Raw genomic sequence first — 22,519 nt, 5'->3', positions numbered from 1 at the left:
TCGGGCCGGGGGCTGGGCCGGGGCTCTCGGCGCCGCAATCTGAGCGTATCCTTGCGCCCTGAGCGCTTCGCTGCGGTCTGGTCTCCACTCAGGCACTCCCTTAGCCACCCGGTCACCCTTCAGGGGTCCTCGCGGCCCGCCCGCCGCTAATTAGGGGACGGACGCAGTAGCCAAGGCGACCGCCGGATTGACAGGCATGCGCGCCAACCGGCTTCCGGAAGCTGCCGTCTGGGCCTGCCCGGCGCGTGGCCGGTGGCCCAGTGACAAAAGTGGAAGCGCCAAGGGGGCGGTGACCGGGCAGGCTGGGTTGTGTCGGTTCCCCGGTGATTGCGCGCTGGGGGCTGAGGCGATTTCGGGCGTTCGGACGATGCCGTGACGTAGCGTGGCGACAGCGTTGACGGCGTGAGCGCACCCCCGTGGAGGGAGCCCTACGGCCGCGGGGGAGGCGCGGACAGGAGGCAGGCTGCTGTTTGGGGCGTTCGCGGAGCCCTTCAGTGGGTGGGGGAGGGGCGGTGGACGGCCCCCGTCTGCGCGTGCGCCGGCCCCTCTGCTGACCCGGCCGCAGGCGCGCGCATGCTCGCTGCACGCGGAGCCGCCGTGGCCGGTCGTACTGCGCCTGCGCGCGGAGCCGCCCGCTGAGGAGAGGCGCTGGCGGACGTCGGGCGGGCGGCCGTGACGTCGTGAGGAGCGCTTTAAAGTGCGGGCCGAGCCGGGCGTCCGAGGGTCCGGCCAGGAGTCGGGCCGAGCCTCCGCGGCCGCCCTGCGCGGCATGAGGCCCTGCCGGCGCCCCTGCCCCCCGGGACGCGGAGAAGGCGGAGGAGGAGGGAGCCTCGTCGCCGTCGCCGCATGACTCGCCGTCCCTGAGGCCGACCCGCCGCCCCTCGACGCCCCTGCTGGGCGGCGCGGCCTCGCTCGCGGGCCTGGCGCTGAGGGCCTCTGCGGCCCGGGGCCCGGGCGCGTCCCCCAGAGCCATGCCCGGCCGCCCCGCCCGCCGCGGAGGGCCCTAGAGCAGCGGCGTGGACCATGGCGGCCGCCAGCGGCTACACGGACCTGCGGGAGAAGCTCAAGTCCATGACGTCCAGGGACAACTACAAGGCGGGCAGTCGGGAGGCCGCGGCCGCTGCCGCCGCCGCAGTGGCCGCCGCCGCTGCCGCCGCCGCCGCGGCCGAGCCCTACGCGGCGCCCGGGGCCAAGCGCAAGTACCCAGAGGACTCGGACCCCGAGCGCAGCGACTTCGAGGAGCAGCAGCTGCAGAAGGAGGAGGAAGCGCGCAAGGTGAAGAGCGGTATCCGCCAGATGCGCCTGTTCAGCCAGGACGAGTGCGCCAAGATCGAGGCCCGCATCGACGAGGTGGTGTCCCGCGCCGAGAAGGGCCTGTACAACGAGCACACGGTGGACCGGGCCCCGCTGCGCAACAAGTACTTCTTCGGCGAGGGCTACACGTACGGCGCCCAGCTGCAGAAGCGCGGACCCGGCCAGGAGCGCCTCTACCCGCCGGGCGACGTGGACGAGATCCCCGAGTGGGTGCACCAGCTGGTGATCCAGAAGCTGGTGGAGCACCGCGTCATCCCCGAGGGCTTCGTCAACAGCGCCGTCATCAACGACTACCAGCCCGGCGGCTGCATCGTATCTCACGTGGACCCCATCCACATCTTCGAGCGCCCCATCGTGTCCGTGTCCTTCTTCAGCGACTCCGCGCTGTGCTTCGGCTGCAAGTTCCAGTTCAAGCCTATCCGGGTGTCGGAGCCCGTGCTTTCCCTGCCGGTGCGCAGGGGGAGCGTGACTGTGCTCAGGTAACCGCCTAGGAGGAGGGAGCGGCCCCCAGGAGCCCGCGCTTTCCGCTTCTGACCCAGGCTTCTGTTTGCGGGGCGGGGGTGGGGGGCGGGGAAAGGGGTCTGCGTTTAAAACACGGGCAGTAAGAAAACAGGGAGCTGAGCTAGAATTTTCTATCCCGTGAGCAGACTTGACGAGATCGCAGACTTGACCCAGAACTAATCTAAAGGCATCTTTCTGGAAGGGTGGTTTTCGGAGTCTCCTTTACCTTCGTGATTTGAGCAAGTCACTTCCATTTTTGGCCTCCATTTCCAACTCTGTGTTTTTAAAAAAGTTAGCTGGCATTACCGTCTAAAAGTCTTTCCAACTTGCTATTCTTGGTCTTTTTAACAGAGAACATGTTCGTGGATTCCTTTAAGAGAGGAGATCCTCACAGAGGAAAGCCCTTGAGCGTATTTAATTGATACACGTTCTTCATTCCCAGGAGGGGGAGTGGCTTCCCTGGAGTTGAACAGATCAGGGGTTGGACCAGGAATAGAGTGCAGCAGACTTAAAATTCAGTCCCTCTTGGCTGCAGAAGAGCCCATTGGTCCTTTGTAAGATGCATTACCTGTAATCAGGACCATATGAAACAAAATAAAGCTTGTCTCTTTTCCTGGTATTAGGCTTTGTAGCTGTTCAGCAGATCTTAGGCTCTTGGGCCTATTTTCAGCCCCAGAACCTGCTGAGAGTTAGCTCAGTGCCCTGGCCCTCAGAGAAGATTGCCTGCTGCAACACCTTTGCTGTTTATATGAAGCAGAAAATTTACTTGGAAGCTCCCTGCTTCCAGCCCTGAAGCAAGTAAATCGAACGATGTACTTCAGTAATCCCCAAAACCTCTTAGGAGATCTAGACTGCAGCTGTTCCGAGCAGCTTGGTTGACCACCGAATTCTAGTACAGGATCGGCAGGCACTGCACTTTTGTTGTGAGCAGCTTAACCTCTGAATTTCGGTCAGTGCCGTAGGCCACGGTCACGGGGAGAAGCAGGGTCCCGGGAGCCCTCTCAGTGCCCTGAGGCAAGTGTTCTGTCTCATTTGAGGGGAACAGCTGAGGCTGCCTCCGTACCTGGGAATGGCAGCAGAGCCGTGTGGTGCCCACCATGTCTCCTGAGGGGGCAGTTAGCGAAGTCAGTGGCAGCAGGAGCAGTACTTCGGCTTCCTTATGCGTCGAAATCTAGAGGCCACCTACCTCTCAGGTACCCCCTTGTCACGTGGGCTCCCGGCTTCTCCTCGGATCTACGTGGTGCTCCAGATGGATGTCTTGGCAGAGCCCTTTAAGATGGGATTTCCAGGGCACACTCTCCCAAGTGGCCTGCCGTGTAAGGCAGTTAGGTGTCTGACTTCATCGAAGGGCTCTCCGTGCTTAAAGGGGTCTCTCGCACGAGGGCCATTTGCTCTCCTAAGGGGATACTGGTTTCCCACATCATCACAGGTCCTCAGGGCTGTCAGCAGGAGGTCTGGCAGTGGCCCGGTGTGTAAAGGGGGGGCCACAAGAGGCAGTCTGTGACTTGCAGAGCCCCCTCCCTCCCACACACGCACACCCTGTATTGAGGAGAGGTTTCAGGTTCCTAAAGCGCAGGTCTGTTAGCGATCAGCAGCGGGATTGCATCACCAGGAAAACGCTCTTCATCTTTGCCTTAGAGTGGTGAAGTCCCGAGGCTTTCCCAGTCCCTTCCTCCTGGATTCTGACTTGGCTGAGGGGTCAGTGTGGGAGGCTCGGCCACGTCCTGAAAAGTGCTGCCCCTGGCTTTGAACCCAGCTCTCCTCTCGTTTGCTTTGGGACCTTGTGGGCGTTCTCTGAGCTGGCTTTTCCATCTGTAAATAGGGTGATGGCAACTTCCACAGCCTGTTAGAGCTAAAGGTGGTGATTCGGAGTCTAGCAGAGGGCCTGGCACAGGGTCGACCATACACAGCCACTTCGTGCTCCCCTGCTCTCTTGTCGGGGAGGGGGCTAGGGATTTGGGGGAGCCTTAAACATGGCTCTTCCCTTCACAGAGTTCACGGCCCGGGGGAGGCCACAGTTAGTTACAGCCCAGGAAGGTAACCGCAGGAGTACACTGGGGGGGACGTCTTACTCCACTGTGGAGTTTGGAGGTTTTCAGGAACTTGAAGGGGGCTAGGAGGTGACTGGGAGTGAGCCGCCGAGCAGAGGTGTGGGCGGAGGGGAGCGCAGGAGGGCTAGGTGAGGGCTAGGTGCCGACTAGAGGCAGCTGGAGCTCCTTACTAGTCCTCAGAGCCAGCCTGGACCTGAGGTAGACGTTCTGGTGTGGCGTGCCTCGGTGAAGCTCTAGAGCAGAGCTCCTCCGCCGCAGTCCTGTTGACGTGTGGGCAGTCCTTGTGGGGGCTGTCCTGTGCCTCTTGGAACATTTAGCCGGATCCCTGGCTTCTGTCCGCTATGCCAGAAGCACCTTCCGTGACGACCAGAAATGTCTCTAGACACTGCCGCGTGTCTCCCAGGGGTGAAACGTCCCCCAGGGGAGAGCTACTGCCCTCAGGTTCCGGACACCCCCGCTAATTTAAGTTCTCCAGCACCTGTTCACTTAGCTCTCTGAGCTTACTTGCTATGCAGGTGTGTGAACACCTGCATGTTAGTGCTGCCTCTGTGCAAGTCCTGCTCGGGCTCTTCCCTGAGCTGGTAAGAGGGGATGCTTGCTTTCACTTCCTGGTAAGTATCCCAGCGCAGAGGTGATGAGCTGTAAGGCTGCCGATGGAAGGGGCTGATGAACACAGTGGTTCTCTACAGGTGGGCAGGGGTTCTAGTAGTTCTCATCTGACTCAGACTTGTGTTGTTGATGGCAGTGGTGTCTGTACCCGTCCAAGGCAATATGGCAGGAATACAGTTTTATATTTAATAGTTGTCAGCGTGGATTCCAGTGTGTGGCAAACATTGACTCAGCAGTGTCCAGACGTGGGCATTTAGAGCAACTCCGGAGCAGACCCTTCTGGAAGTGCTTCAGACTTCTTTCCAAGCCAGCTGGGAGTTGTCTTCCTGTAACCTTTCCACGCTGGGCCTGAGTGGGTCCTGTCTTAATGCTGTTCTCTAGAGAAATAAATCTTTTTTATCTCTTCTTACATCAGTTCATCTTGTATTCCTTTTCCTGTTCCCTGTATGGTAAGTGGCAGATTAAAACAGATTTCAGATGGATTAATTGGAATAATTACCTCAAGGCTAATTGCATACTTGCTGCTATTTTTAATCACTGCTGAGTGGTCTGTGGTTGCGGTGGCCACATGCCCAAAGAGCCAGGCCTTAGCCACCTGTCTGCAAATTACTGTATCGCCCAGCCATGAGACCACGCAGTGGTGAGCGCAGCCTGTGACTTCCAGATAGCAGTTGATACTGGGTGGAGCAGGCACCCCTTCAGTTCTGGGCAAAGGACTGATCATGTTCAGCTGGTTGAAAGCAAAATTTAGCTTTCTGGCTTAAAATAGTTAGGAATGTAGGGCAGATAGGTCTGGGCCACATCTCTTGTGTGGAATCTTCTGATTCCGTGAGAGGGGGAGGAACTTGAGGATGAAGTCAGGGCTGTTTATTCTCAGGAGGAGCTGGGCTACAGGGTGTTGGCTGGCCTTGGTTCTGCCAGGCGTGAGAAGAAGGCAGAGGGCAGCAAAGGAAAGGAAGCTAGCAGGCTAGTGACGGTCTTAGTCATGAAGGTCAGAGAAAGCAGAAAATAAATAGGCCATAAAAGTTTCAGGGCTGGCTGGCCATTCTTGGCTGGGCCGTTGGTGTGCTGCTGTTACTGGGATATGATGCTAACTCGCTGGAGGCATGGGCTCATCTTTGCGGACTTTTTCCCTGGAGGTGGTTGGAATACCTGTATCCTTTGCTGAGGTCGGTGAGGCCCCCACGACAGATTGGACCTTGTCACTGGGAAACACAGATGGGCTTTTCTTCCTACTCCTCGTTACCTACCTCTCCCCACCGCCACTCCCATCAAAAAACAAAAACCAGTGTAGCATAGACACTGAAACCGAGAGTTTGATTAGAGTTCCATTGCCACCACTTTAGCTGTTTGACTTTGGGCAAGTTATTTAACCTCTCTGGGCCTTAGTTTGCCTCTGCAAAATGGGGCTGTTGAAGTCCTAGAGTTGTTAGCAAAGATTGATTGTCTTTCACGTGACCGAAGGCTTGAGGTTTTGGTGAAGTGTCTGGAAACAAGCTGCCTCTGTGCTCAGCTGCTTTCTGTTTATACTTCGATGTGTACAGAATTGGGACTTGGAGCAGGTTGGCCTTCTTCCTTCTGGGTTCAGAAAGCCCCAGGACTGCTTCATCGTGTTAGGCCATGTGTCTTCTAGGAGGTTCAGGTGTGATGATAACTTGAGTCTGAGGTCACAGTTCTGCCCCTGTGCCCAGGTGGCTGGCCTGCTGCCCCCCAAATCCTAAGTGAGGTCCTGTAGGCCTCTCAGGGGTGAGGCAGGCTCATGGGGGCTGCCAGAGCAGGTGCCCCCGCTGGAGGGAGGTGTCGCCAGGCAGTCCTGGTGATCTCGGCCAGGCCCTCCATCTCTGGCTCTGTCTGCCCTGGGCAGGGCACAGAGTAGATGGGGAATGGCGGCTACCTTGGAACTGTGCCTTAATAATTCCGTCTCCAAGGCTGTCCCCTAGAGGAGAGGTGTGTAGTCCTGCACAGCCCCTTATAAAGAGTCTTCCAGACTCCTCATTTGACCTGCACCTGATCCTCTGAGGAAGGACTTGCTGCAGTCTGTGTTTTGCAGATGCAGAAACTGAGTCTTCACAGCAGTAGGAACGTTGACCTCGACACACACACGTCATCTAGCGTCTGCTGTATGCAGAGATGAGTAAGGCCTTTGCAGAGCTCTGTCTTGTGGGGAAGACAGTTGCCACAAGGCCGAACTGCAGTAGCAGAGAGGGTTGGGTGGGTGGTGTGGCGGAACCCAGCCTGGGGAGTTGAGCAGAGCTTCCCAAGAGAGGGGAGACTTTTCAAGAGTCACTCTAAGGCATAGTGTGGTGGGTGACAGCCAGGCTCTTGCTCTGGGTGGTTGCGGCACACTAGTCACTGCTGCATTGGGGGGGGGTGCTTGGGCTCAGTGCAGGGCAGTACCAGCCTCAGGTATTTCCCCTCTCCCTTCCCTGTGAGAACAAAAGAGGAGGAGGCACTGGAACTTTTCTTCATGCCAAGGTTAGGCCTGGACCCAGGGTATATTAAGTTTCAAGCTGGCAGACTGGCACTTTCAAACAGTTTGTCTTGTAGCAAGTAAGTTCCTTAGCAGTAAATAATCCTCTGTGGTCTCTGTTGGACACTTTCTGCTGAAGTTTGGACAGAAGAGCTTCCTCTGATAGGACTTGGAGCCTCCTACTCGCAGCAGAGCTTGATACTGAGGACGGGGTCAGTAGGCTGTGTCGTAGCTGCCAGGAAGTTCTAGAAGACCAGTGCCAGTGAGTTCTTCAGGTGGGGGTCAGTGAGCGCCATGGTCATTTCTGTGGGCCCGTGTGGTCTTGCTTCTGCACTAGTTCTTCTGAGGCCTGGGCTGGGGGACAGGAACCTGGCATGACTTGCTCTTTGTTCTGGAGCACGTTGGGAGGTGGGGGGCACTTAAAATTTGACCAGCGTCTGGATCTGCTGCTTCTGTGTTACAGGATGCAGTTCCTTGCTGAAGATGGGAAGTCAGGGCCCTTGGCAGGTCCTATAGCCAAGTCAAACAGATTAGTAACACTCGTTAACAGTAAGGAAGGTTGCCTGCAACCGGTACTGCAGGTCTAGGCCTTAGAAATATGCCTTGGATTGCCTTTGGGGAACTGGACTTCACTCTTTGGCAAAGTCCCGTGTTAGTATGGGACTGTCTTGGAGCCCAGATCTGCACTCCCCTAATGTGGAGTGACAAGAGAGAGCATAGGATAAGCTTTAGAGCTCCTAGCCCTGGGAGGGGGCCCAGGAGGCCTCTGCTGCAGGGGGAGCCTGGATGAAGGTTGTCCAGGACGCCTGGCTTGTGTCACGTGCTCAGTAAATGGGGGTGCCAGGCACCCTGCATTATCTCACTGAATTCTCATGGTAGCCCTGCAGGTGGGCCTCCCGCTGCTCTTCTCCAGGGGTGCTAGCTAACCAGGAAGACATATAACTGTAGTTCTGCCTAGAAGAGACGAGCAGGAGCACTGACCCTTTTAACAGTCTCATCATTAGTCACCACAAAGGAATGTCGTAAGTGACAGAGCACAGAGCAGCACCACATGAACACCCGAGAATCTACTGCTGTCCCTGCAGTTGGCCCAGCATGTGACTCAGCTAAGGTGACAGAGCTCAGGTTGTAACCCAGGTCTCTTCAACTCCTCGATCGCTGTATGGCATTTCTCACTGGGCCTCCAGATATTTTCTTAAAGATTTTTTTTTTTAATGTGGACCATTTTTTAAAGTCTTTATTGAATTTGTTACAATATTGCTTCTGTTTTATGTTTTGGTTTTTTGGCCATGAGGCATGTGGGGTCTTAGCTCCCTGACCAGGGATCGAATCCACACCCCCTGCATTGGAAGGCGAAGTCTTAACCACTGGGCCACCAGGGAAGTCCCTAAATTTTTTTTTTTGTATTTTGGCCATGCCACGCGGCATGTGGGATTGTTCCCCGACCAGCGATCGAACCCAGGCTTCTGTAGTGAAAGCGCTGAATCCTAACCATTAGACAACCAGGGAACTCCCGCCTGCAGATGTTAATAGGTGTTGTTTGAGAGAAGGTTCCTTGGTCAGTGCTCAGTTAAAGTCAGCTGTAGTAATTCTCAGGTCCTTTAACATACCAGTGCTTTCTTAAACTCATCAATATTTCCAGACTGATTTGACTGTGGACATTTGTCCGTAGTTATCTCACAGGACTGTTATTTACAGAGAAAATTGAAAACCTGTGGTCGAGGAGCAGCTCAAAGGGGAAAATCCCTAAAATAAGAGCTCTTTTCTCTGCCCTCCACATGGCCCCAAATCAGATTTCTGAATCAGAGGTACTTCTCTCTAGGACTGTTTATTCGCTCTTGCATCTAGTTCTTGCCCACGTGGGGGCAGCCTGGCCATTTTGAGGAGTCCTTCCCAGGCCTGTGGTGTTTCTGACCATTGCTCCATCCACGTCTTCACAGCTGCCCTTGAGAAGGAGCTGATTAGCAGCTGAATAGAGAAGATTGGTGGTCCCCGGTGGCAGCCAGGGAACCTGAGCAGGGGGAGGAGGCCTGTGGCTGCGGAGCTGCCTTGGCTCAGTGGAGGGCTGAGTGGGGGGTGGGAGTGCCTCATGGCTGCCAGGCTCCCAGTGAGGGCCTGTACTCAGGGAGCTGAGTTTGCTTCCAGAGTTTCAAATCGGAGAGACATTAGCTGTGAAGAGGACAGCCGTCTACCCACATTCATTGGTTTGAGCAGTTTTCAAAATCATGTAACTTGATGAAGAAAATAAATAGATACTTGAGTGTGATGGGAATTTTTAAAATATTCCAAACACAGTTGTCTTCAAGATTTTGGATCCCCCAAAATGAAGGTGTTTGAAAGCATTTTTTCCACGTAGACAAATTCTCTTTTTGAACCTTGCAGCCTTAGTTCTCTCTGGTGACTCAGTGCTGTCAGTGTCTGCCTTGGCCTCCTCTGCCAGCCCAAGGGTGGGGGAGGGGGAGATGCAGTTCTTATCTTCTCCCCAGGGTCTGGCCTGAGTCACTCCATCGGCCTCCAAAGCCACTAAAGGTGTGCCCTCTTGGGGACCCTTTGAAAGAAGGGCTCCTGGCCTGTGCAAGGAGATTCCTGCTTCTGCTTCTGCTTTAAGACCTGCTTTTACCTCATTCCAGGTTTTCTCTTTAGTGGTTTCTGGGCAAAAGCATCCTGGAACTTAACACGTTATTTCCTCCCACGTAGATCCTCGAACGTGTCACGTAATGGGGTGGAGGGTGGCCGTTAAGACTGGGACCCTATTTCTGTCTCCGTAACCCTGGGGATCTTTGGTTGTCCATCTACTCTCCATGCTCACGTGCTCTGTGTTTCTTTTCAGTGGATATGCTGCTGATGAAATCACTCACTGCATCCGGCCTCAGGACATCAAGGAGCGCAGAGCAGTCATCATCCTCAGGAAGTAAGTGTCCTGGTGTCTGGCTCCTGCAGACCTGACTGCAGGTGGAGGTCTGGGTTCCTCTGTCAATAGCCCTCAGCACGAGGGCTGAGCAAAAGCACACGCTCCCAGTGTTTGTGGGCTGGGTCTTGAGACAGGATTTGGGGGACATTCTTCCAGGCCCTGCCTCCCCCCACCTCTTCCTTTTCCTTCCTCCTTGGTTCTGATTTGTCACGTGTGCTTCTCACTGAGTATTTTTAGATTGTGCCTCAGCAGCTTGCTTTAAAAATGCCTGGGTTTTCACTTCTGAGAGGAGCAGGGGGTGAGGACAGGGGATGTAGGTGGGTGGCTGGCCGCGTGTTGAGCAGGCGCATGGCTTGTGGCTGTCCCTCTTCTTTGGCCAGGGGGTCAGGGACGCACTGACCAACATTGCCAATCCTGGCATCTCCAGCACTTCTTTTTTTTCTGCTCACGAGGTGAATGGACTGACCACGTGGACGCTGGGTCAAGACAATCCTGCCTTGAGGCAGGGGTCCTGAGAAGGCTGGCTGATTGCCCAGGCTCGTGTAGTCGTCAGTGAGCAGGACAGTGCCTAGACCCAGGCTGGAGCAGGATGTCCTATAGCTTGCCTTATTTGTTTTTTTTTTAATTTAAGTCAACTTTATTTTTTAGAACAGGTTTAGGTTTACAGAAAGTTGTGAAGATAGCAGAGAGCTCTCCGTTCCCCTTCCTGGTAATGTCTCACATCAGTGTGGTATGTTCATCACAGTCACGGAACCAATACTGATCCGGGATGGTTAACTGGAGTCCATCCTTTACTCACAGTTCCCTAGTTTCTCCTCACGTCCTTTTCTGTCCCAGACCCCACAGGATGTGCAGTTGTCGTGTCACCTTAGCTCCTCTCCGCTGTAACACTTTCTCAGACTTGCCTTATTCATGGTAACGCCGACCGCCAGGTGTGTGGTGGAAGGTCCCTCAGTTGGGGTGTTGCCTCATGGTTACACCGGGGTTGTGGGTCTGGGGAGGAGACCGCAGAGGGGCAGCGCAGTTCTCCTCACGTCACGTCCAGGACGCAGGACCTTCCACTGTCAACGCTGACCCTGAGCGCCCGGCTGAGGCTGCGTTCGTCACTGTTGCCCCCTGTCCACACTGTCCTCCCAGGAGGGACGTCGCTGTGAGCGGCACACGTGTAAGGAGTGGGTGGTGAGCGCCACCTCTTTGAGGGCGGAGTGCCACCTCTTTGAGGCGGAGTCGCCACAGAGATTGCCTGGAATCCTTCTGTACAGGAGATTTTGTGTCTTGTCCCCCACTTGTTTATTTCTTCGTTCACTCATTCCTGACATCAGTGTGGAGTTGTGGTGTCTGTTCTGTGCTCAGCTTGTCCCAGCTTTGGCCATTGGGAGCTCTTTCTTTTTTTAAGTACGTCCTTACTCTCTGGCTTGTCATCTTTTTTTTTTTTTTTTTTTTGCGGTACGCGGGCCTCTTACCGTTGTGGCCTCTCCCGTTGCGGAGCACAGGCTCCGGACGTGCAGGCTCAGCGGCCATGGCTCACGGGCCCAGCCGCTCTGCGGCATGTGGGATCTTCCCAGACCGGGGCATGAACCTGTGTCCCCTGCATCGGCAGGCGGACTCTCAACCACTGCACCACCAGGGAAACCCTGGCTTGTCATCTTTTTTTTTTTGGTCATCTTTTTAACTGCAATTTATCACTTCTGCATCTTGGCCCTTTGGGTCCGGAGCTCCAGTACATTGTGGTGGTGATGTCTCTTTGGCACGGCCCTGCCACTTTGCCAAGTCAGAACATTGAGTCTGTTTTATCATCTGTAGAATGGAGATGACCCAGACCTGTGGGACAGTCCTGCGGTACAGGCAGGGCGCTGGGCACCTAGGGGAACTCCAGTCAGTGGTCAGCCTGGCAGCGTTTCTCCTCTAGCCTAAGAATATTCCCAGAATCCATCAGAAGAAGGGTTTTTATCTGCTTTTCCGCTTGCTTTTCCTGTGGTTCCCAGCACAGTCCAAAACCCAGGACCCAGAAGTGAGGCAGCCCAATGTGTTGCTCCCTTCTGGCCTTTCCTTCCCAGTCATTTCTTGTCAGGTGTGCCTGGTACCTCCAGCGGCAGCCAGAGACCAGGTGGCCCACCCGGGGCAGGAATGAGGGTGGGGTGGGGAGTAGAACCAGAGCAGCGCCTTCTAGGTGTTCCTTCCCAGCTCCTCATAATAGCTCATCCCAGGGAAAGCTTCACTGGAGGTGCAGGAGGAAGTGGCCAGAGCTGGAGTGTTGGGTCGTTCTTCTGGCTGTTTCCTTCCTCGAGCGGTGGCTCCCGTACCTGTCTGCCCGAGCCGGATGCTCCTTGGTGGAGCTAGGACTCTGCACTGTTGTTGTTTTTTTGTTTATTTATTTGTTTATGGCTGCGTTGGGTCTTTGTTGTTGCTGCGTGTGGGCTTTCTCTAGTTGCAGCGAGCGGAGGCTACTATTTGTTGCAGCATGCTGGCTTAGCTGCTCTGCGGCATGTGGGATCTTCCCGGACTAGGGCTCAAACCCGTGTCCCCTGCACTGGCAGGCGGATTCTTAACCACTGCACTACCAGGGAAGTCCCCAGGACTCTGCACACTGTTAACCAGCTCACCCTGGAAGCTCTTTGGCCAGCTGAGCCCCTGTAGCGTTCTGACCGAGGAGAATGGCTGTTGTGGGTGACTGGGCTCTTTGACCTTCTGCCCTGAGTGGATCCAGGAGCCAGCCGGGGACTGGGCTGGAAAGGAGTGGATGGGTGCCCCCACCTCCGCAGCTTCCCTAGGCTGCTAAGCTGGTGAAGTGCCTAGCTGTAGGCAGCCCACCCAGGGGACCAGAGCAGAGGCAAGGGCAGCTCTCTTGCCTGCAGAGTAAAATCCAAGGTCTCTGTTGGACTTTGCCTGTCCATCCAGCCTCCTCTCTCAATGTTCTCCCTGTTGTCTCCTTCCCACTTAACGTTAAATTACCTGCGGCTCCTAGTGTGGCCCACGCACTGATGTCCCAGACTCTTGCAGCAGTGTGGCCTCTGTTGGGAATGCTTTCCCTTCTGACCCACACCCACCCCCCAGATGACCCACATTATACGCGCTGAAAGTTGGTTAACCTAGCCGTCCTTCAAGGCTCGAGGGTCAACCATCTTGACACGCAGGAAGCATCATATACATGTAGGTCTCTCAGCCCACCCCCTACCCCCTGCTGTCACAGCCTGTACACTTGCCATTGTGAGTTCCAAAGCTGTGTTCTGTGGGGGGCAGGGAGAGCCGTGTTCATCTGAGTCCCAGCACTGAGGCCGGTCCAGAGGAGGACAGCTCCGGTCGATGAACAGCACCAGGTACAAAAGGACAAGCTGGTGACCTGATGAAAAGGGTTGCATCCTGGCTCAGGCGCTGCCCAGGGGTCAAGGATGTGGCCTTGGTGGGTGCCTGGCTGACTCTGTGTCCTTCGGTGAGGCCACATCCTGACAGGTGGGACCTGGGCACTGAGCCCGGTCCTGCTCCTCGTAGGCAGGTAGGGTGGAGCCAGCTCTGCCTTCTCTTAGGTTTGGATATAGATGCACAGGCTGCAGAGGGAGGGCCTGGGGCCTCTGTCACCACTTCAGGCTGGTCAGCACTGCGGTAGTCTTTCTAAGGGCCTCATGGGGGGAAACGGGTGGGCGGCGGTCAAGTGCTGCCTGGCTCAGCAGAACACGGCTCCTTTGCACGGGGATGATGCTGAGTCTTCATAGGAGGTGCCATAGTTTCTCGCTGGGAGTGACCTTCGGAGAGCCTCCCCGGGGGTGCAGTCCCTAGGCTGCAGCGTAGTGTCATCTGTTTGGGGTCACAACCAGTAAATGGCTGAGTGCGGCCTTGAACCTGGGTCTCCTGGTGTTGGGTCTTGTGGCCCTTGGTGGTTTGCACAGTGGAACACCCCGAGCCCTGCCCCAGGGCGGATGCTGTGAGTTGAAGAACCCAGAGCCTTACATACAGAAGGGCTTTCTTGCCTCTGCTGTGCCAGTAGAGAGCTGGGGGCTGAGAGTATTTTAAGCGGTAGGGGGCTACCCTCCAGGGTGTGGGGTGAGGCTGCGGCTGCAGGTTGGTCAGCTCTTGAATACGCCCAACTTCCTGGAATGTCGCTGTTTCCCAGCCCACCCAGAACAAGCTGCCCAGCATGCATCTTTGTCAATCATTGGTTCCCCTGGCAGGGAAGCTGGACCTACTTTTTTGGAAGTGTGGTTTAAGTTTTAAATGACTGGTTAGAGAACCAGGAGGCTGGCCAACTTCTGAGGTGTGGCAGTCATTGGGGTGGGGGAGTATTTGGTTTTTCCCACAGTTCCCTGACGTGCGGCCTTCTAAGGGCCTTGTGTGCTGCCCTCTGCCAAGCACCCGGCTACTAGGGGCTGGGCGCCGGGTAGAGTGCTTCCCACACATTAACCCTGAGAGTGGAGGGTATGAACTCTGTTTGGACAGGGGTTCAAGCAGGCAGCTCACTGCCTCGGCTTCTCTAGCCAGTTTGGAGTGATCTCTGAGCAGGGATTCCTGACTTGGGAACGTGAAGCATCTCGTGTGCACAAGGCACCTGAGGTGGGCATGTAGGAGACTTAGCGCTCCCTTGGGGCCGGGTCTGTGGTAGGTGGGCACTTCGCACGCTCAGACAGCACAAGCAGAGTGAGCATTGTCCTAGGAGCACAGAGCGTGTCCACTGGGGCCCGGCAAACACAAACAAAAAGACGACCTGCAGCTTCGGGGGCTTGTTGAGACACGCTTGGTAGCTCTGGCTCCTGAGCTGGAAACTGCTGGCCAGGCAGAATTGGTGAGCTTGAAGGCGGGAAGTATAGAGGGCCTCTGGAATGGAGGGGCAGTGAGGGGAAGGAGGCACTGGATCCAAACTTCAGCATCAGGCGATGGCTTGTGGCCCTCAGGGCCTTCTGGTTGGTGGCCAGGGCACCCAATCTCTTGGTGTTCAGGAGGCCCCCAGGCCTGCATCGGGTTGGCCTATGAGACTTGTGTTCCTGCATGATTAACCAAAGGAAACGGCTCAAGGCGGTGTAAATAGCCTGTTTCTTCGCCGCTGGTCAAGTGGAGCTTGGCTCACAGTGGGTTGAAGTTTGGAAAAGCAGCTGGAGAGTCACTTGCCAAATGTTAACCAAAGCTGGTGTGTGCTGGGCTCTGTGCTGGTGCTGGGAAAGTGGTGAGTGTGGTCTCTTCTCATTCACTTTACCTTTGGGGGAAGGTAAAGGTTTAGCGCCTCACCGGAGGCTGGTCAGGGAATGCTATCGAGAGAGGTGCCGCCTGAAGGCAGTCAGGGGTGGTGTGTGGGCCTCAGGCAGGCTTCGAACAGGCTCAGGGGCAAGGACAGGTCAGGCGGAGGTGCTGTTCCTAATAGAGGCCCCGAGTGGGGAACACAGTGGAGACGGATGGGGCGGGACCCAGTCGGAGCTCGTCAGAGTGCTCGCTGCTGTGCGGGAGGTCTGGAGGGCCCTGGGGAGGACCGAGGCCTGGGAGCAGCAGGTGGGGGCTTGTTTAGGAGAGACTGCCTGTGGGAGGCTGAGCTAAACGGCCTACTGGGTCATTCGGTCCGGGGGTCCCTGGGGTCAGAGGGAGGCCCTCCCAGAAAGCAGAGCAGCCGAATGCAAGGCTGTGTGTGTGGATGAGCAGAGGGTGTGCGCTGGGCTTTGTCCCTCAGCTCTTCGTTTCGCTGATCCCGGCCAGGCCTGAGATATGGCCCCCACCGGGACACCTGCCTGCCACTGCTTGTGTCTCCATGGTTTTTGTCCCGGTACCAAGGACTACGCACCTTTGTTCCCGGGGAGTCCGGAGATTGGGTGTATCCACAACCTGCCTAAGGAATAAGGAGGCGGTGAGGCCGCCAGGGATGTGACTGGCTTGGGCTCCTGGCCTGGCTCTGTCCCTTTTTTACTGAATACAAGTTGGTTACCTGAGCCTTGTGTTCTTACCTGAAAATTGGGGCCGTTGGGATGCTGGAGATGATTAAACTCGAGACTGCTGTGTGTGCTTCTCGGCCCTTCCTCACCGTTGCCCCCTCTGATCTCGATGGGGCAGGGGTAGGGATAAGGACGGCTGTGCTCGGTCAGGTACAGCGTGAGGAAAGGGGAGCCCAGAGCCATGGTGGTCAGCAGCCCTGGTGCGGGAAAGCAGCCTCAGTGTCAGGTCTCCTGGTGTCCTGGAGGACAGTGAGCCCTTACCAGGGCCTGAACTGGGGGATCCCTGAGCACCCTGATCCTGTGGTCTGGCTGGCGTCTGTGGGGGCCCTGGGTTACACGCATGTGGCATGGATGGCGTGGTGGTAACCAGGCTGGGCGATTTGGAGAGGCTCCCCTTGGGGACTGGGTGTTTTGTTGGCCTGGGTCGGGGGAGGTGTGCTGGGAGCCCAGGACCATGTACGTGCTTGGGGTGCCCTTTCTTTGGGTGATACACTCAGGTGTCCTTCAGGCTCCTCTGACCGTAGCAGGCTGCTGCACCCGTGTCAGCACTGCCATGCGGGGAGAGCAGGGCAGGAGTTGGAGAGAAGCGTGTGGTGTTGGTGGGAGCTGGGAGGCGGTACTATTGCAGGAGGGATGGGTGTGGGTCTCGGCTGTGGGGGAGTCTGATACTTAGAGGGGCAGGAGCGTAGACCTTGGGGCCCAGGGCACTCGTAGGCGAGGAGTGTACTCTGACAGGCCTGCCTCACTGTGCCCTGCCTGCTCGCTCCATTGGGAAAGCCAGGCTTTGTAGTACAAGGGTGCTTGGGGAGGGCGGAACCAGCAGTTGTGGGTGGTTAGCAGCAGGGCCTGAAGTGCAGACTGGTTCCCCGTCTCCCAGAAACGGTGGCCTGCCTCTGCCAGGACAGCTCTCTGTTCTGCCACGGTGAAGAGAGCCTGCCTGGGCTTCAGGGGCATCCTGGGGTAGCAGCTGTGTGGCTGAGGCCAGTGACTGGGTCTCTGATTTCGCACTCTCCCCCTCCCCCACCCCACCCCGCCCCGCCCCGCCCCAGCAGCTTCTCCGCGGGAGTCATGATTGATAAAGGAACGAGAAGGCAGCACCTAGACAGTCAGTCTCCTCCCTTCCTCTCTGGTCACATGGTAATGTTACCTTAATGCTTGGCCATCCTCCCTTGGTTCCGGCTTCCCGGTACCTAGGACCAGTCCATGCTTTGTCCTGGGGGCTGTCCCGACATACCTGGGGTGCCTTGCCATGACCCCTGGATGTTGGCTCAGATCTGTAAGGAAGGTCTTGGTTCCTGTTAACCACCCGAGGAGGCGCAGGCCCAGACCTTACTGCTAGAACTGGGCTTCCTGCCTCCAAACCTGTGGCTCTGTCTGCTGAACCCTGGCCTGCTCCCTGGGAGTTGGCTGCCCTTTAAGAGGGGAGGGGGGTGTGCTCTGAAGGCACACTGCTGGTGGGCTCTGGGCTGCGCATCTGGCTCTAGCCCGGCTTCTTGCAGCTTGGTGGCTTTTCAAAAGTAGAGCTCCTCCAATGTTCTGAGATGTACTTGTAACAGCCCCAGGGAATGTGTCGGGCCCCAGAGCTCCTACTGCCCCCAAAGTGGGTGCGGGAGGCTGAGTTTCTGGTGGGGCTGCTTCTGATCACTCCTTCCCTGAGGGCTGGCCCTGACAGTAGCAGAGCTGTTGTGGGGGGAGCTGCGCCTTCCGTCTCTTCTTCTCTCAGGCAGCTGGAGGGACACAGAGCCTGTCTGTGTGCCTGGCTTCTGTCCACTCTCAGCTGGTCCCACCTGTCTCCCCAGCCTCCGCAGTAGTCCTGGACCCACAGCGAGGGGCCCCCACCACTGCCCCCGGCTGCCCGGGCCGGCCGCCCTAGTCGCAAGCAGCTCAGGAAGGGCGGGCCCCACCAGGGCTCAGTGTGTGCCAGCCATGCCTGCGTGGCAGGATGTGCCTTCCAGCCCCGGAGGTGTGTGGGCCAGGCTCTCCTCTTGGTGGCGCTGCTCTTCTCTGGCCTTCCACACTCACCCGAGGAAACCACTTCACGGTCTTGGGCTGCGGGTCCTGCCCACACGGGCTTTTCTGCCCTGGGCGTGTGCTCCCGGCACCCGCGGGGTCTTCGGGTCAGCTCGGCTCGGCAGTGCTGGAGGGGCGCTTTCCTTCCTGAGGCTTCAGACTCTGGAGTCCTCTGAGTCGAGCTTTTTGGCTCATGTCACATTTGGTGTGAGCTCTCAGCGCAGGGATCTGAGGCCTGGCCTGGTCAACGAGAGGTCTCAGGGCTTCGGTGATTCTGGTTCCCACCCTCAGGTCTGGGTGTGCCCAGCACCACCTCTTCCCAGCGCCCCTCGAAAGGAGCCTAGCCTTGAAGGGGGCGACTTAGACCGTCAGAACTGAAAGAGGCCTTTGCTCAGATGGGGAGACAGGCCCTGAAAGGGATGGTGACTAGCCCATACTCTGAGTGGCAGCCTCAGGGCTGGATCTTCCTGTTGCTCCTAGGTCCTGTCTCCTGTAGCCTGGGGTCCCCAGAGTGGAAGCCGAGGCTGGTGGGCCAGTAAGTGCAGCTGGGCCCTTCTGGCTTCCCTGTCTAAGAGGCCTGGAGGCTCACCTGGACTAGACTTTTCTCCCAGGACTTCCTGGCACACGTGCCTTCCCTCCTGACTGACCTAGTCTTCTCTTCTGTTATGAGGACCGGGCGCAGTCATTCCCAAGAAGCCAAGGCAGCTCTTGGGTTCCCCTTCTGCTCTCTTCCCCCAGCGTTCTTGTGAGGATGTCCTTTGAGGTACCATAGCACCTTCTTCCTCAGAACCCAGTTGTTCCTTGTGGCCAGCAGCCCATGGGAAAGATGCCTCCAGGGCCTTCTGCCAGCTGCGCCCCCATCACTCCCCGCCCCAGGCCTCTCTCTTGCCCCTTGCTGCCAGCAGCCTGACTTGCTGGCTTCTGTATCCCAAAAGAGGCCTTGGGGCTTCTTTGAGGCTTCCCAGGCCAGCTTCCTCCTGGCCTGACTTCTTAAAGGACTCGGATCGCTGCCCTGGGCTACCCCTACCCAGTTTCTCCATCCCTTCTTCCCCCACCATACTTGAACGCTTTTCCTCGACTGACTGGTGTGTTCCAAGTGCCAGGTGGGGGCTTTGCCTTCAGAAGCCCTCTGGCCTTGGCTTGGTCAGTGTCCCGGAACCAGCAGAAGCTGCCCGGTGTCTGTGTTGGGACCAGAGCCGAGCGTGAATGTGGGATTGGGTCTGGGCCCTCCTCCTGGCTCTACCACAGCCTTGGTGTCCCCGTGTAAGGGTAGGGAAGCTCTTACTCTGTTCCCTTCCAGTCCTTCCACAGGCCTGGACCAGGGGAACCTTCCTGTCTGGTTTTTCAGGCAGGGGTGGATGTGTCTGTTGGAGTGTGTTGGTGCCCACCAGTGGGGCCCTCAGTCTTCTGGCAGGTGCAGTAGCTGTCCCTTGAGAATCTCTGGGCCGGAGGAGGGTGAGATGGGGCTGTCTCATCCAGCTGAGAGAGCCCTGGGATCCTTCCCCTGGGGCAGCAGGTCACTGGAAGTCTCCAAACAGAAGTGTTCCCGTTCCCGACTCCTAAGCCTGAACTTGGGAAGGGCGGTCTTTGCAAGTCAGCTGGACCAATTCCTAGTTGAACCATGAGGAGACTGAACCTCAGAGCAGAGACTGCTGGCCTCCACCTAGCCCGGCCAGAGAAAGAATTGGTCTAATGGGGCCACACCCTCCCCAGAGGCCTGCTGGTGACCCCACGTGCATTTCCTTTGCAGGACAAGATTAGATGCACCCCGGTTGGAAACAAAGTCCCTGAGTAGCTCCGTGTTACCACCCAGCTATGCCTCAGATCGTCTGTCCGGAAACAACAGGGACCCCGCTCTGAAACCCAAGCGGTCCCACCGCAAGGCAGACCCTGATGCTGCCCACAGGTACTCAGCTGTGGTCCCTCAACGCAGGCGCCACGGCCTGGCTGCAGGGCAAGATGGGTGGGAAGCCTGGGGTAGGTGGTTGGGAGCCGGGCATTGTCCACCTTTCCAATGCCTTCTCTCTGGTTCCCTGGGGTTGGTGGCATTCTCGACTAAGCCCTGGCCATCCGCCTGTGGGAACGCTGTGTGCCTTCCCACGCCTTCCCTGGTCCTGCTCCCTGACACACGCTCCGGTGGGTTACATGGAACTTTAGCAGGGAAGTGCAGGCCTCGGAAGGTCGCAGAGCAGGGGCCCGTTTCAGAAGGGTTTCTGAGGAAGCTGCTGAAGCTGAGGCTGGAAGGATGGGGAGGATGTATGGGAGGGGCAGTGTGGGCCAGGGGTGCCGTATGGGCTGAGAGCCGGAGACAGTAAGAGCTTGGTAGTTTCAGGGCTGGTGGGGTTGGTGAGCAGAGAGGGAGACTGGGAGTCGGGGGAGGACTGAGAAGCCGAGGGGGATGCCAGAACCAGGCAGGGGCTTGAGGCTGTGATAGGAAAGCCGCCTTCTGCCCGGCAGCCTTGGCGGTGTCCTGGGGAACCAGGCTCAGAGCCCAGCAGACCCCACAGGGTAACCGGGGAATGTCTCAAAGACGAGGGGTGACCGTTGGCACCTGCTGGGCAAAGAAAGACACGGTGCCAGTGATTCTGCCACTGCCACACACCCCCCTCCATGGAGACCTGGTGAGCTGGGGTGGCCCTGGGCCAGTCTCTGGGTAACGCCTCCCCCACCCCTTCCCTCACAGGCCTCGGATCCTGGAGATGGACAAGGAGGAGAACCGGCGCTCGGTGCTGCTGCCCACACACCGGCGGAGGGGCAGCCTCAGCTCGGAGAACTACTGGCGCAAGTCCTACGAGCCCGGGGAGGACTGCTCGGAGGCGGCGGGCAGCCCCGCCCGCAAGGTGAAGATGCGGCGGCACTGAGGCCTGAGCCTCCGGGACTCGGCTTGATCCTCACTAGCTGCCCCTCCTTTTGTTGCGTTTTGAGGGGTTTTTTTCCTTTCCTTTTCTTTTTTTGATTCTTATATTTTTTTCCTTGGTTTGTTGCCTGTTAAGGCTGAAGAACAGAATTGGCCAGGACCTGGTTCTCGTGTTCTTGGTTTTCCTCCTGGATGGAAAGGCTGTTGGCATCTGTAGGCACAGAAGCTCACGCTGGAGTGGCCAGTGGAGGCGTGGGGGGCAGCTGTCCTCACGTGGGGCTGTGTCTGGCTGGGTTTATTTAAAAGCAACAAAATGTTTTGGTTTAGAAAAATTCTTGTTTTGCTTTAAATGTAAATCTTCTTAGTGTTGTAAATGAAGTTCAATCTCCTCCCCCTCCCCCCACTGTCTGCTATGGGTTGAGGTCTTGCCGACTCTGCAGGGGGCCTGCTGCCCTCCCACCCCTCACTTGCTCTCCAGGCCCCAGCAGCTCCCGCAGATACCCGCTCCTCCTGCAGCAATTGTTAGGGATGACCGGGCAGAGGCCTAGGTAGTGCCAGCCCCTGTTGCCCCAGAGCTGTTCAGTTGGCTGAGACCCCGGGCTTCCTGCATGCCCTCTGGCCTGCTCTGCCCACGGGTCCCTGGGCTGCCCAGGGGCCGGCTGCAGTGGTCCTGACCTCTTGCCAGGAGCCTGCCTCTTTGCTGGGTTGCTCCTTTTAAGCATACACGTGTGATTGTGTGGAACAGTTAGACTTGCCGTATTGGGGCAGTTTTAGGAATTGTTTCTAGCTGGAGGGACTGGTGTCCTTCTGAGTCTAGCGTTTGGGCTATGGAAAATTGTTGTGGTGTGTGGTAGGGTTTTTGTTTTCTTTTGTTCTGAGTTTTCATTTTTTCCTTTGGTCTCCTGGCTTTTTCCTTTCCCTTTCCTTTCTTCTCCATCGGCCCTCCTTGGGCCTTCTCCCTATGTCAGTCCCCATAGGAAGCTGCCCGCCCCCTCTGTCCGCCTGCAGGATGCATCCAAGGCCAGAGCTCAGGCCTGCAGACTGGGTTGGTGCCTCCTCCGCCTCAGGGGCATGAGAGCTGGGGAAGGAAGGGTCCTTTAAAAGATAATAATGAAAGGGAAAAAATAAGTGAAGTCTTCGGCAGTTTCCTCCTGCTCAGATCCTTGAAGGCTGCAAGGTTTTCCTGATCTGGGTTCATTAGGAATGTCTTCTTGCCAGCCAGGGCCAAGACCCAGGCCTGCTGAGAGCAGAGGCCCTCCCAGTCCCCAGGCTGCTACCATCCCAGGGGGCTAGTCTTACAGAAGAGGCTGCAGAAAGCTGGGGGGCAGCCCCCATCAAGAAGCCCCTCTCAGGGGCCAGAGCTCCTTTGCCAGTGTGGATTCCTCGAGTCGGGGCTGCATAACTAAAGCAGTTGCAGTTTTTTTTTGTTTTTTTTTTTACAGCTTTTTTCCCAAAAATGATTTGTAGTTGTGTGTGCAGCACTTTGCCCTGATATGTGTGCTCTACAATAAAAACCAAATCTAATATATTTTGAAACAGTTGTCTGATGCTGTCGTAAGAGAGGACTTGCCTTTGGTTCTTCCTTAATCCCTTTGTTTTGCCCTGAAACTCTGAAGGGGGTGGGGGGGCAGAGTTCATTGCCCACCGAGGCTGCAGAGGAGAGGAGCAGTTGCTGACGCAGGGCTGAGGACGGGCTCGCCCACTGTCTTTTCTCCAACTGCAAGGAGGATGGACTTCGTAAGCCGTATGTCCAGGTGCCCAGGGCACCGTGGGCCCACAGGAGCCAGGATCCTACTGTGCTGAGTTCTGGAAGCCCGTCTTCCTTGGGGTGATCAGAGAGGCTGCGGGCCAGTGGAGGAGGAACAGCACGAGCAAAGGCAGGAGAGGGCC

At 57.0% G+C, this 22,519-nt stretch overlaps 1 protein-coding gene across 1 annotated transcript; it reads left to right on the top strand.

Annotated features, from left to right (window-relative positions):
• The first annotated feature begins 995 nt into the window (after positions 1-995).
• On the top strand, positions 996-22,165 carry ALKBH5 (alkB homolog 5, RNA demethylase). The gene is made up of 4 exons (XM_027131246.1): positions 996-1,793; positions 9,776-9,856; positions 19,523-19,678; positions 20,456-22,165. Exons 1-4 carry the CDS (start codon positions 1,024-1,026, stop codon positions 20,631-20,633), a joined length of 1,185 nt encoding a protein of 394 aa, XP_026987047.1. The 5' UTR covers positions 996-1,023; the 3' UTR covers positions 20,634-22,165.
• Positions 22,166-22,519: the final 354 nt, after the last annotated feature.

This window comes from Aethalodelphis obliquidens, unplaced genomic scaffold (genome assembly GCF_003676395.1).
Source record: "Aethalodelphis obliquidens isolate GAN/ISIS:26980383/991018 unplaced genomic scaffold, ASM367639v1 scaffold38, whole genome shotgun sequence".
Classification (NCBI taxonomy): domain Eukaryota; kingdom Metazoa; phylum Chordata; class Mammalia; order Artiodactyla; family Delphinidae; genus Aethalodelphis; species Aethalodelphis obliquidens.
Note: the sequence above shows the minus strand (reverse complement) of the source record. Positions and strands in the feature narration are given on the sequence as shown.